This window comes from Rhea americana, unplaced genomic scaffold, assembly GCF_003343005.1.
Source record: "Rhea americana isolate MKP2758 unplaced genomic scaffold, rheAme1 scaffold_304, whole genome shotgun sequence".
Lineage (NCBI taxonomy): Eukaryota > Metazoa > Chordata > Aves > Rheiformes > Rheidae > Rhea > Rhea americana.
In genome coordinates this window covers 495985-510244 of record NW_028186429.1, presented here as the reverse complement: position 1 = coordinate 510244, position 14260 = coordinate 495985, and the positions used below count along the sequence as shown (strand labels likewise).

At 35.8% G+C, this 14260-nt stretch overlaps 1 protein-coding gene across 6 annotated transcripts in view; it reads right to left on the bottom strand.

Annotated features, from left to right (window-relative positions):
- Positions 1-14254, bottom strand: part of LRRIQ3 (leucine rich repeats and IQ motif containing 3) — a 36943-nt gene extending 22689 nt beyond the window's left edge. For 2 of the 6 annotated variants that reach the window (XM_085309827.1, XM_085309830.1), the window contains exons 1-4: positions 14099-14254; positions 12183-12478; positions 10595-10918; positions 7094-7227 (exon numbers count right to left, since the gene is read on the bottom strand). In XM_085309827.1, coding sequence (XP_085165953.1) covers positions 7094-7227; positions 10595-10918; positions 12183-12443 — 719 coding nt within the window. In that variant the 5' untranslated portion in view covers positions 12444-12478; positions 14099-14254. The other 4 variants (XM_085309833.1, XM_085309829.1, XM_085309832.1 and 1 more) reach the window with 4 other exon arrangements.
- Positions 14255-14260: the final 6 nt, after the last annotated feature.

The window sequence follows — 14260 nt, the reverse complement described above, 5'->3', positions numbered from 1 at the left end:
ACAGCTCCCGCGGGCTGCCCAGAGCAAGCTCTGGAGTAACACCCCCTTATACCACGGGCACAATACCTTAAAAACAGGCTTTTCACATAAAAAGTGTTAAACATGTAGTTTCATRGATTTCGAATGTTTACATATGTTTTCATATGCTTTAGCATATAAAAATGAGGTAAATTCTAGAATTTCATTTTTCATGAGTTTTCTTAATCTTCTAAAGCACCTGGCACTAGTAATTGATAAAGACACAATATTGAAAAACATTCATTTTTGGTTCAATTTAAATTTCAGTTTTTTACTGAAGAGGCATCAGTGATTCTAAATTAACTTATTTAACCGTATTCTTTATTTAACCGTAGACATTGATATTAATATATCAGAAATAAAAATTAGGATTATTATTTTTATAAAAAGATCGATTTTTTTGTCCTGAAAGATTTAACTCTAGCCTAATATAACAAGAGTTTAATCAAATTAAAGACTGTCTGGAAGTGATCTTCAAATTTCAAGGAAACCCTGACTAGTCACAGTAATTACTCWGTAAGTACAAAGAATAAGTATATAGTTTTTAAAATGCAACATACAGTACCTTAAAAAGACTGACAAAACATTATCTACAAAAGACTTCATATTAACATACTAATGAAACAGTTTTCAAGCAATTACGGAGACACTGAAGTTTTAATGGTAATATGCAAAATGGCATTAATAACCTGTAAAATGCACAACCACGAAGGACAAAAATTTTAAAGGCCCATGCTTTGAACATGTTTAAGAGTACAGCTGTGTTTAGGAATTACAGCTACTTGTCTCCCCTCTGGAAACGATCAGGGCATTGAATCACTTGCATGTACTTATCTTCCAGAATGGCAACACAGGACTTGCACATACAATTCTGCAAAACACGTCTTTTTGCTTTGTAATAAATAACAGCACTGACACTATACTGGAATAAATAAGCCAGCATGTTTTGAGTAGAAGTCAGAAAAAYGCGCACGCTTTGACACTATGGCAGTGACTGTGTTTAATCCTGCTGTTCTAAGATCCCCAGATAATTAGTCAACAGTCATGCTGCTTGAATCTTTCTGGAGGATTTCATATCAAACACCAGATACATCAGGAAAGTATTAAGCAAATATCCTTCTTTGAATCTTATCAGAATACACAATCTCCCAACAAAATAATAAAGCAAAGTATCATTTTTCTCCTTTCATCCTTTGGTTCCTAGCCGCTCACCAATTCAAAGGTGTATGATAAACCATCCTCCGATTTCTGCTTTGCACCAGGCTGTACTGTACATTCCGCTCTCCATTCTACCCTTCCGAGTTTCGCCTCCTACGGTTGGTATTACTGGTTTTGTTTCTATGCCAGGCTCTCCTACCTTCTCTGGCTTTCATCCCACAGTTCCTTTCGTGCTCTCTCTAATCCTACCTCCGTTAATTCTTCTATTTACTCTTCTGACTTACTGCTTGTTCCTCCACCTCTCTCCACTGCTTCCTATCCACCCCACACAGAGTGCCTCGTGGGAGAGATACCACGTTGTTGYGCAGGTTTCTGACTTCACTGTCACCTTTGCAACACAGAACTAACTCWGATGCTCCGCAGGGAGCGGACAGAACTGCCACAGAACTGGCAACACCTACAAATTTCTCCAGTATATGACTCTGACACAGTGGCCAGAATTTTCTGCAAAGTAGTGTATTTTGACCTACAGTCTTGCATTGCATAGTAGTTCTTGTGTTATCTGTCCTGTAAATGCATCATGTTATAATTTCACTACTTCCACCACGGTATGCAAGAAGCCTAACCATTTCAGTTTTCAGTTCTAGCTCTTGGGTGCACTTGAAGATCTGTTATAATTCAAGTACTGACATGTGGCTTTACAAAAGTCAGGGAAAAAAAGTAGAAACAAATAACTAGAAACAAATAGTGTACATGTAAAGAGTTTAAAAGAACTCAGCTTTAACTAACTAACTATAAAAGAGGAAATGAAGGGTAAAAAATGATTGATCTGGCAAAAGATCACCAGTGGCATTTCAGAGATCATAGTGAAAGCCTGTCTTGTTCAACAYATTCATTAATGACTGAAAAAAGATAGATGACAAAGCTTGTTGTCATACACTGTTATTCTACATTATACTAGTATATTCAGGGTAATAACAGAAAAGGTCAACTGCAAAGAGTTACAGAAAGATCTCATGATATGGAATGACAATAAAATATTAAATAAACATTCAGTACTAATAAATGCAGAGTGACGAACATCAAAAAAAAAAAAAAAAAATCAGAGCTTTAAGTACATAATATGGGGCTCTGAACTACCTATTTCCAGTCTGAAAAGAGATTCCTGAGTTTTGACAGACAATTATGAAAAGTCAGTTCACTGTTCAGAACTCTCAAACAAAAATTCAAAACAAATGATGGAATTATGAGGGAAGTAGAAAAGAACCCCAAAACAGCACATTATGTGGCTGTGCCAATCCCAGGACACCCCCCGGTACACTCATCCTGCAGAGTGCTGGCCATCCCAAAGGATTCAGTAGAACTGAAAACTATTCACGGAGGTGTGAACAAAATAATCAAAGATTCACTACAGGTTTTTAAGGAAGGGAGACTACACAGACTGCAATGGCTTTCCCTAGAGATGGGAAAACTGAAAAATCAGGCTAAAATGAAGTAGTGTAAGACAAAAGCATAACTAAGGTAAAGGCTTATTTCATTATAGAAGGCTCATGACTTGAGCAGTCCCATTGCTTTCAGTATGAACATTATCAGAAGTGTGTTATTAGTCAATATGAACAACTATTTCACAGTATGTGTTCATCATCAAAAACATTTGTTTAACTCCAGAAGGCATGTTATAAATGGGGAAAGAAAGGAGTACAATTATTTTATTCAGTATAAATGAATCTCAAATTTCTACAGAATAATAAATGAAGAGCAAAGTGAGCTGCTTAGATCATGGAAGAAAATAACTGCAGAAGAAAACATACAGCTAAAAATGTAAGAACAATATGTGAATGTATTAAATGGCAGAAAAGGAACATCTATTACAGAATTACTGACATCTGAACTGATAGAAGAATGAAGCTAATAAAGCATGTAAAAAGAGGCAGCTAGCTAAAGTAAGTCCTGGACTTACGAACATCTCTAAATAARCACAACTCAAGCACCAGTAAGAAAACCAGGACATGTGCTTCTTTTTGTTCACACTTTGCTAGTCATAACAGGGTCCTGAGCAACTTGCATTCATTCACCTGCAACATATACACACCAATGTTGTGGGAAGTTCTCTGTGGCAAACTCACTTTAAAGCATACTGCAGTGGGAAAGCATCTGCCAGAAGTTTAGATTTTATTTTAACATTCTAATGGCATCTGTGTAGTAAAAATCTCATTAGACATTACTACAGACCTTTTATAGTAGTTGTTTTCTAGCCAAATTGTGATGAYAGGCTTTATTCTCCATGTTATTAATAATGAGCTAATATAAACCATGAACTGTTTTTCTTCTGGATCACTAGGACACAATGGTTACCCTAACAAAGGAATTACACGAAATAACAAGGAAAATCACGTGACCCACTACAGCAGAACAGAAAATTCTGGACACAGTATTTCTTCATTCAAGCTTTTTTYCCCCCATACACCTAAAATACATTTTTAAAAGATGGAGCTAGTTAGGAAGCTAGAGTAGCCTATCTCTGCTGATGAATACTGAGACTCTTCAAACACTGGGTACCAAACAGCATGAGCAAAAACTTGCTACAACCATTTCCAGCACAGCTTCTGGGAACCACGGAAGAAGCCAAGTGCATYTTTACCAGGTTCTCGAGACAGCCCAGGCTGACGGCCCAGCTGTGACACCGTGGCCTACAACAGCTCCACCAGCTCTCCTGCAAGCACAGCATGCCACTCCGCAAACTGCACTGCTTATGTTTTCAAGTTGTTTCTAACTACGTAGTTGGAGAAAGAAAATGTTACTTTCCCAAAAGAAAAACTTCACCTTTCAAAATAACACAGAAACTGCCACTCTTCAGAAGCTTAGTGGTTCAACAAAACTATCATTGGAGCTCAGAACTTTTGTCTTTTTTTTTAATTCACTATCTAAAAATAGATTAAAATATCACTGAGATAAACTGAAATAGGAGGATCAATAGCAAGAAAAATAACATCRTGATCCTGTGTCTGTCTTGATTACTATTCTGATGGACGGAATACAAAGAAAAGAATGATTCTCAGGAAAGGAATGTGAGCTGGGAAAATACAAGCACCAAAGAGACCCTTTAAAAATACGTGAGTGAGTGTGTGAGTGTGTGCACATACCCTAATCAAYACCCACTCCTGATGAAAGGACGGGCGTATGGAAGGATCCATTTCTGGGCGCACGGGACGGCGCCGGCGAGCACCGGGCTCGCAGGGTCCGTCTGCGCAGCCTCGCACCCTGCCCGGCACCGCCCCGGGTCCTGCTCTCAGCAGCGTCTCCCGCCACCGCTGAAACAAGCAACCGCAGCAACAACGGAGAAAAGGGACATGTTCACAAGACCCAACAGGCACGCCTTGCCCCTGAAAACTCCGCTGTCAGAGCCTTTACACACATGCAGGACAAACATCACATCACTTAAAAGCACCAACAACCACCTACGCGGAGCAACGTTTACAGACCTTACTTGTCACCATGGAAAGGCTAAGGCCAAAATCGATTCTTTTACACTTAAACCACAGTTCTGTAAAAATTAAAACCAAGATAACCAAGCTGAGGCTTCGTTTACACCCACCACCCATTCTGGGGAGGAAAGACACGGAGAAAAGTAATCTGCCCTCAAAGCTAATCTTTTATTGACTATGTTGAATAAAGTCAAATTATTTTATACTCTCCCTGCTTCACAGGCATTCTTCTGCATTGCTGCTTCATTTGTTCATGAGAACTCTTTTTCATTCCAGATATACTTCTGTACTTTCCATTGTCTTTTGTATATTTCAGCTTACCAAAGTTTGTGAGAATTAAAATAAGTAAATTCTGTATGATGTACTTCATCTTTTTGTAGATTCCTGAATTTGAAGATGCACTTTGCAAGGATAAATGTATTTTTGACAATATAATCTACACATTTATATAAGGGAAATCTCCTCCCTTGAAGTATAATAACACTTTGATGTTCTATTAATATATGCTTATACTAGACAGTAGAGATGGTAAATGAAAACTGTAAGGTATACCCTGATTCTAGAAGACGGTAAGAAAACAACCTATTTCATGAAAGTACGAAGAGAGCAACTATATGTTAAAATGTCAAAACGTGTAGGTCCAACAAAATGAYTCCATTCCAAGGACACAAGTACAGTAGCGAATTCTACAAATTGTCACACTTSCATGTACAAGCTGAAGAGAAATGCACACAGAATAAACCATGTGCCCTATGGAGTTAAGAAAAAGTATACAGATTTATCAAAAAAGGGCAAGAATGAAAAAACAGTTCAATGAACAGAATTGCATCTGTATTGCATCTGTTATCAAAATAACAATTAATTTGCCAAATGAGAGAAAAACAATTCAGTAAATCAGTACAATTTATTACAAAAATGGATGAACCTGCCCTTAGAGCATCTGATTCTTTCAATAACATACATTCCTCTTAGATTATATTTTTTTTTCTCAAGTTTATCCTAATTTTTCAGGTGAGAGAGAGAAAACTAAAACACATTGAAGTGCAACAATTAACCAGAATGATACAACAGAAGTGCCGCAACACCTGGCTCCTGGCCCTCTGGTCTACTATCGGTTTAGCAACCTAGTAACACACATCATGCAAGAAAGAAAGTCTGTGAAAAAAAACCTTTCAAGAATGAAGTTATGACCTTTCATCTCAGCAGCCAGTGAATATTTCTGACTAATATTTCAGTGATCAGCTACAAAACTAAGAACTGCTCTATTTGTGAAAGATGTCATTTATCAGAACTATACAGATATGTTAACATCTAGCAGTATTCCCTTCAAATGAAGGGTTGCTTTTATTTTTTTAATCAGACCTTTCATGGGTGTGTATTTGTGCAACAGTTGTGACTACCTAAGGCGAACTGTTCCTCTTAGAAGTAGATTCTTCAATTTACCTATTCAGAGTTCAGGAAAAATGTATCCTACTATGACTTAGCTTTTCTTAAAAAAAAAAAAAAAAAAAAAAAAAAAACAATGTCACCTTTCTCTAGATAAATCAAACAATTGCAAGATTTGCTAGGGCATCCTCTGCTCTCCTAAAATAGCCTATCTTGTCAATTGAAGAATAAATGTTTTAATTCGATTCTTATTCCATTCTTAACTTACAGAAAGAGTATAGTGAGCATGAATTTTCATAAGCTTCTTCCACTTTAGAACCCTATTTGCAAAAGATAGAACAGCTATAACTCAGCTAACTCTTGACAGTATCGTGTATTATCGAATACCTCACCAAATAGTAAAAATGTGTTAAGTCTGAATAATTCTTGTAAATAATTTCAGCATTATAATATGAAGAAACAGCAAACTCAAAATACATACTTTTTGATATAGTCATCCAACTGAATATTCTACAATATAAATATCAAAAATCTTCTCCTTATCATTGCTATTGGAGTAATTGCTCTTGTAGTTAAAATGTATGGACAGTTTTACATGAAAATGAAGACTTTTTTTATCTTCACAAGGAAATACAATCAACTTCTAAATAATGCAAGAGAAAATGAAAACAAAATAATAATGCAGTAGTAATTTTATCTGCAGTAGAAATGCTATCTATAGTACTTGTTTTCTGCTACTCACCCATTAACCTATTAAACTAAATATATTAGTAAAGAAATGCCGAAACTACAAGAATTCACTCTCAAGGACAAATATCTTGTTGAATGCAGCATATACAGTTCTAATATTGTAACACCCAATATCATCGTTGCTATCAAAATACCAATAGGTACAGTGCTTGTGATGTCCTCAGTAATGGCTGAAATCCCTAGTATTTACAGTCTATAAAAACGATTAGGACTATACTAAAGCACAACTATGCTAAAACCGGCTTTCTTGAAAAAACTCTTTTCTTGAAGTAAATTAAATTAAAAAAAACACATACCCAAGTCTTCTTCTAGTTAAATATCCTCTTATCCATCTTTGAACAATTATGATTGGTGAATGGTGTGCTAAAACACGATTGATTTTTGAAATGACATCTTTTACCCGACTTAATGCCTCTTCAGCATTTCCTTCCTGCATGAATTCAGATGAAAAATCTGTTGAATACAATCTGCCCTAAAATCCATATTTCTATCATACATAATTTTCAAGACACAGATTTAAAAGAGATTATTTTAGATTTCACCTCATACCTGAAGATCCAAAGGAGCATCAGGCACTTTCATGAAAGAAAAATTTAAGCAGAGTAAATCTTTCTGTCATTACTGAAATTGGACTAAAAATTCAATTCTAAGTAGTATCTTTCTCATATAAAACACATTGCAACAGTTGTGTAGGATACTATCCTCCTACCCCAGAAATGTTTCTCCTTTTACTTCGCAGGAAAGCTATTTGCCTTCTCAATTTACAGATAAAGGTTATTAAAGCACTATTTTTACTAGTGAATATAGAACAATGAAAAAAATATTTATTCAATACAGTTATCAAACATATGCATTTATAGTTATTTTAATGAATAATTGTTATGACTGAAATGTTAAAACACTATAAAAATCAGATTATTTTTATTGCGTGTATATTCAATGTAAAACACAGCACAAATTACTCTTCCGTAGGGTTTAGCTCATCTTCAAGAAAAGAAAAAGTGTTTTTTTAATTTAACAAGAAGCATAAGGTTTCTTCTCATCTATAGGCTCCAGTTTTTAGAACTGTTTATACAAAAAAACTCCAAGGATCTGACCCAAAACAACATCTGCCATTTTCTGTTGTAGAGGAGAACTTACAGACATTCAGATGCAGAAAMCATCAGTAAAGAGAATGAAGAAGATAAAAGTATTTTTGATCATTTATTCATGGAATTTATGGAAAGCTGTTTAACTAAGAGAGGTTTCTAAAACAGTGAAGTAAAGTACTACAGAAATATATTAATTTGTAGTTTGGAATGTTTCTTAAATCAAAAGTTTACGAGGTATGGGTGGTTTAGTCATATTAGTAGATATATAGTAATACTGAACAATTTGAAGATCGTAAGTAAGAAAAATAACTGTATGCTATGAGAAGAAAAATACACATTTCTGTGGCGGCACTGCACAGCAGCTAAATTCAGGCCGATGTTTCTCAAGTGTGTTTAGCAGTTCTCAGGTATCTTGTTTGGGGGACTCCTCCCATGTCTTCACACTTTAGAAATGAGTAGTTCATGAACATCAATGATCATCCATGAAAGCTACCTGTCCTAAGCCAAAGCCCACTTTTCAGGAATTCTTTCATGTACTGCTCTACAACTCTTGTATCCATTTCTCCAGAATCTTGCACTTTTTTTAAGTTAAAAAGGCTGGAAGTCCTTTTTTGTTTGTACTTTATTCAGTATCTCTCACCAGGATAGACAGAAGCTGCACATGTCACTCCACATAATATGATCATAGTATTACTTCCATTTCTGGTTGTCATTAATGCGCTAATTTTTTACTACAAAGAGATAGCTATTGGCTATTATGCATTCTCTTGTGTAGCAACTGGTTGCATTATTACTTCAATAAAAATTGTGAATAAATGAAGCACTGGTCTGGTCCTCAATCTTAATTTAAAGACTGCACTCTGACATAAAAAGTCAGAGAGAATTTAAAAATATCCATGTTCAAAATTGCTCAGATCTAAAATTTTGGTTTACAGTACAGTTATTGTGTATTTTTATTTTGAGGTATTCTCTCACATTATCTTATTTTGAGGAAAACAAATAACAGACATTTTCATATCATACAATGGTAGTAAATTTACAGACCCTAGAAAATCAAAATCTGCTATAACTAAAACCAAAGTATGGTCTATTCTATGTACATGATTTTTCAATCCTTTTACTTTTAACTTCTGTTTTTAAAGCTGAAAATCTAAACAATTATTTCTTTTTAAATTATTAGTATAGTGCAAACTCTACAAATAGAATAATGATTGATTATTAACAGGTCCTTGAAATTATCCATGTGCTCAAAAGGAATCTGAGTAAAATTAAATAAAGTGTTGCCATTCACAAAATACAGGCAGCAATTTAAAAAGATAGTTTAGATGTTTTTATGTAGTGTCTTTGCTATCCTTAGCCATCAAGGCAACAATCAGTTTACAACAGCATATGAAATGTCCGAATAGCAAAACGTAAGGTGAGATCCTGCCTGTATTTAAGTTATAGATTTTGATTAACATTAGGAATTTAAAAAATCGCTTTACCATGAAACATTTCCATGCACTTAGTTTTGATGAAAAATTACAACATGCCCACTGGCCAACAAAAATGGAAAATACTTTACAATAACTACTAGGCTCAGAGAATGGCTAGAGGTAGGAGAATGAATTTTTCCCTATCTGCTTTCAGCCAGAGAACTTGGATTCCCCAAGGACAAAGTAACAGAAATGACAATAAAAATGTTTAGAAAGGACTCACAGTGAGAGTAAATGGGGACATTTTACAAAAAAAACAGGAAGCCTTGAATACACAGGAAAATAAATTAGTACAGTTTTGTAGTTAGAAAGAAGAATTTCGTTTAGCTGCAGATCTAGCCAAGGTGAGTAAAGGTATGCTAGAAGACTTCTATAAAAAAGACAAGTAAACGCATSGTAAGACTCTGGACAACATGGTACTGAACCGGAAGGAAATCCAGGAAGGTAATATAATACGGCTTCTTATTTGTCTACATCTACGCATTTACTGTCTTACTAAGTAAGCAGAAATGAGGTTTTAAGCAATGTTTCTAAAACTTTCCTTTGTGTGCCAGCTGACCTCAGAGGCAGAGAAATGCCCTAGCCTATTTAAGTATGAAGACATCCTGGAGAGACCTCAAGACAAAGTCGTGGAGTTACAGAAATTTAACGAAGCTCCGCGCATCGGCCTCGCCAGGACGGCTGCCTGCTGGTCCAGCAGGGCTGACCACTTTCATCAGCGGCCACTGTCAGTGCTGCTGCACGGGCACACTGCTCTAGGCACACCCCAAAAAGCACGAACCATTTCTTTGTTTCTAAAAGGAGGGCTGCATGACTACAGCCCAGCTTGATGGCTCCGCAAATCATTCAAAGTGGGAAGCTAAATTAATTTTGACATACACAAAAAGGTCACTTATGATGTTACGTCTTTTAATGAAAGGATGCACCGAACAGTACAAACATAAAGGAAAAATTATTGGGGACTTTAGTATCTGTATATTTTCAGTTAAGCATTCTTTCCAATATATAACTGTTTCATTCTGAAAAAAAGATACCATACAATTTCACTACATCACACTAAAAATATTATGCAGTAAGAGTCAAATACAGTTTCGGTAATGATCCCTAATCATAATATAGTTCAATAAAATACTGTATTAATGAAGTGCTAATCAAACAAGAGCCATGCAATTAAAAAAAGAAAACTCACAACTCAACCTTTTAGAAAACCAGCTGCTATGAAATGGCTTACCTTTCTAGCAACAGGGCAGAAATCAAGGAAAAGACAGTGGCAAAATGATTTATATCTTTCAGGAAGTTTCCATCCCTCAATAATTTCCTCATCAGAAATTACATAGTAATCCAATGCTTTGAGAGAGAAAATGCTGTTAACAACACTATGCCTATAGGCTATTTTCAGGCTCAGTGGAGTGTCAAACAAGGTGAGGCCTATCAGATTAGGACAGCAAGATAATGCATGCACATCATCCAGTTCTCCAATTCCATTATCGTGAAGATACAGTAGATTTAATTCCTTCATGCCTTCCCAAAACACTGGACCTGGTAGATGCTGTATCTGAAATAACAATGAAAATTCATCCCTCAAAAATGTATTTTTTAAACACCTAGGATTATAAAACATCATATACAGCCAACTAAGTACTGGAATAAATAGAAGCAAATTTCTTGACTAGACAAGGGCTAGGCCTGAATCTGATCTCATTACTGCATGATGACCGTACTAAACATGTAACTGGTGTCACTGTAACTAATAAAAACAGAGCACTCTTTTGAGGGATTCATTACAAAGCCACCTCTGTTTACACATCTTACAAAACTGAAGTTACCGCAAATCATCCATTAGATTGGAATTTGGGGTTAGGCTCTTCTAAATAGGACTGCAGTATTTTTCTTCTTGTAGTTTGTTCTGTCTCATGTCCAACACATGAAACTCAGAAGAACAAATCTTAAACTGTAGATTAAAGTTCAGCTTTCGTTCCATGAAGTGAAAGGGTGATCAGTGGTGAGATTCCCACCGACACATGGCACAGCCATTATTATCATTACATAATATATATAATCCCAGGAAAACAGACTTCCCTACGAATAAAAAAAAAATACATTTTTATCGTAACTTTAAGGGGAGCAATAGATTAAAACTGAGAACTGGAAAATACATACCAGATATCTACCAAAAAAAAAACTTAGGAGTGAGTTCAGGGATAGAGGAAGCAGCAGATGAGCTGTTTTAAGCACTTAAAACCACACAAATGAAGCACTTCAACACACATTAAGAACAATACATCCTCACCAGGTTACAATATATAAACTGTCATATAGAATTTTCCTATTATCTATATACATGATTTAAAACAAAACAATGAGAAGTTATTTTATCATTTGTATGTACAGCAAAGAATTCTACTTCATACTATAGCTCTTCAGCCAAATCCTATATCCATTTGAATGCTGAAAAACTTGTGAACTCACACGTAACTAACTGATGATGTAACCATCATCACTTCCATTAAGTTATAAAAATGAAGGGAGACCTCAGAAACTGAAACTCACTTGTATAAAATGCTTTCTTAAAAACAGCAGGGTAGTCATGGGAAAAAACGCTTGTCTCATTCTCACTAATGGCAAAATTCCCATTTAATTGTGTGAAGCAAAAATGTAACTCCCAGTTCTTAATAAAAACAGAATATATCAAATCAGAAAAGCTTCCTCCGTAAATAAATCATACTTCATTTGAAATATATATTGCACCCAAGGAATGCAAATACTTAAGTTTAAAGACTAACATAGCTCATGCTTCTTCATAAACCATCATTATTTACCTGATTTCCATGGAGATCCAGTTCAACTAAATGAGGACAACACACAAGTGAATCAATATTTGTAATRAAATTATTTGACAGGATGCATATTTTAAGTGAAAAACAATATTGCAAATGTTCCACATTCTTTAGATACAGTCCATTTAACTGAACTATAATCAGATTTTCTAGCTCTTTTCCAAGACTTTGATCAATAGTTTGTCCAYGTTCAAGTATCATATTTTTTGAAGTAGGGAGAAGATAGTCGGTTAACTTCTTCATGATGAGCTATCTGCTCTGATTCATCACTCAGAAATCTAGAAAAATAAGAAAGACTACATGTGTTGTCTATGTGTATTCAGCATTAAAAAACAGTATTTCAGATTAAAAAATAAATATCCAGGTATTTGCTACAATACTTATGAAATACCATATACCCACAAGGTAGAAAAAAAAAAACTGGTGGGACTAACTGTTTAAGTAAGAAATACTGTCATGCTAACATTATATTCTATACAACATACTGCATTCCAAAGGGGCACAGAAAGTACTTTCCTAATTATTGGCTTGATTCCACAACACTTGCACTGTATTTGCTTAACCAAACGCTCATACATAAATACAATGAACCTGCTTACTAATCCCCCTTCTCTACTGCGGCCCAGCAGGCACGGCAGGCCTCGGCGGTACCCGAGGTTGGTTGTACCAACCGCAGCAGTACGAGGGAGCGAGCATTACCAGACGGGAGACGAGGCAGCTTTTAACAACACACAACAACATACGCGATCTCTGCCATTGGGCATCCACAGTTTCCGTCGAAAAATGCACACTTCAGACTTACAATTCAGTTAAGATATCAGGGCAAACAATTTCGCTTACAAAAACTACCAAGATCCTTTACTAAACAGAAATAATGAACACCTCTGCTTTTATCACTCAGACAAAGTGTTCCTGGAGCAGCATACTGCCTCTGGCACTGGATCTACTGAATCATTAACGTTACTTTATGTATGATTTGAGACTACGGAGGACAAAGCAACCCAGTACCGACGAAAATCTGTTACTTCCTGGAATCAAGTATAAGGTTAACTGTTTGTAAAATATTACTAACAAAAGTAGGAATAACCATCCACTTGAAATTAAAAAGAGGAATGATTACCACAAATAGCTTGATTCAATCATTATTCTAGATTTGAATTGTCTTAGAAAGTACAAACAAAACTTCTATAAGTTTAAATAATGCCTTAAAGCTCAAAACAATTTTTTTGTTCAACTACAGCAGTACTTACTGCAAACATTAGGGTCTCAAATTATAGCTTCAAAGGCTTGATGCAGTTAAAAAGAAATTATTATTTTCAGAAAACCATTCATTACTTTGTCTCTTTAGTAGTTTCCTAAATTACTTGCAAATTAGCATACATTTTAAATCACACTCTGAAAACTGTGTCACTCTTGAGCAGGATGCATGTCAGCTATAAAAGACACCTCTCCCAAACTGTATTTCTAATATACAAACAACCAAAATACATGTGAGTCAGGAATAGGTTAGTAAGAGCAAAATCAAATAAAGAGGAATCTACTGTAACACAACAAAAGATCTCCTGACTTCTATTCTTTTCTTCCTGTTTAGAAAATTAGGAATTCTCCCTTGGCAAATAAATTACTCATACAAAATGGGACACTAAAAATTGGCTGGTGAGCAGGTGAGGATTCCCAGCTTTGTCAAGCAGCACTCCTCCTTTTGCCTTAAAACAGGACATTATTTGCTGAAGCTCTACAACAGTTCCTAATGTAATCATGGATGCATCCAGACGATACATTTCGAACTGGGTTCATGAAGCAGACCGAATTCACAGGATTCATCACTAATGCTACAAAAGCCAGAAAGAATGGGGAAAACAAGTATTCAGGAGCGCTAGAAAGGGATCAGAGTTTACCCACTGCAGCGGAACCCTGCGGCTAGATCTTTAAACCCGGACTTCAGGATCCAGCATCTTTTTCTCACTGAGCTCAACGGAGCTGCGCACGGTGAAAACCGAGCTCAGACCAGAGCAGCCCGCACCGAGGCGCAGCCGGGCCGTCGGCAGGGCTCGGCGAGG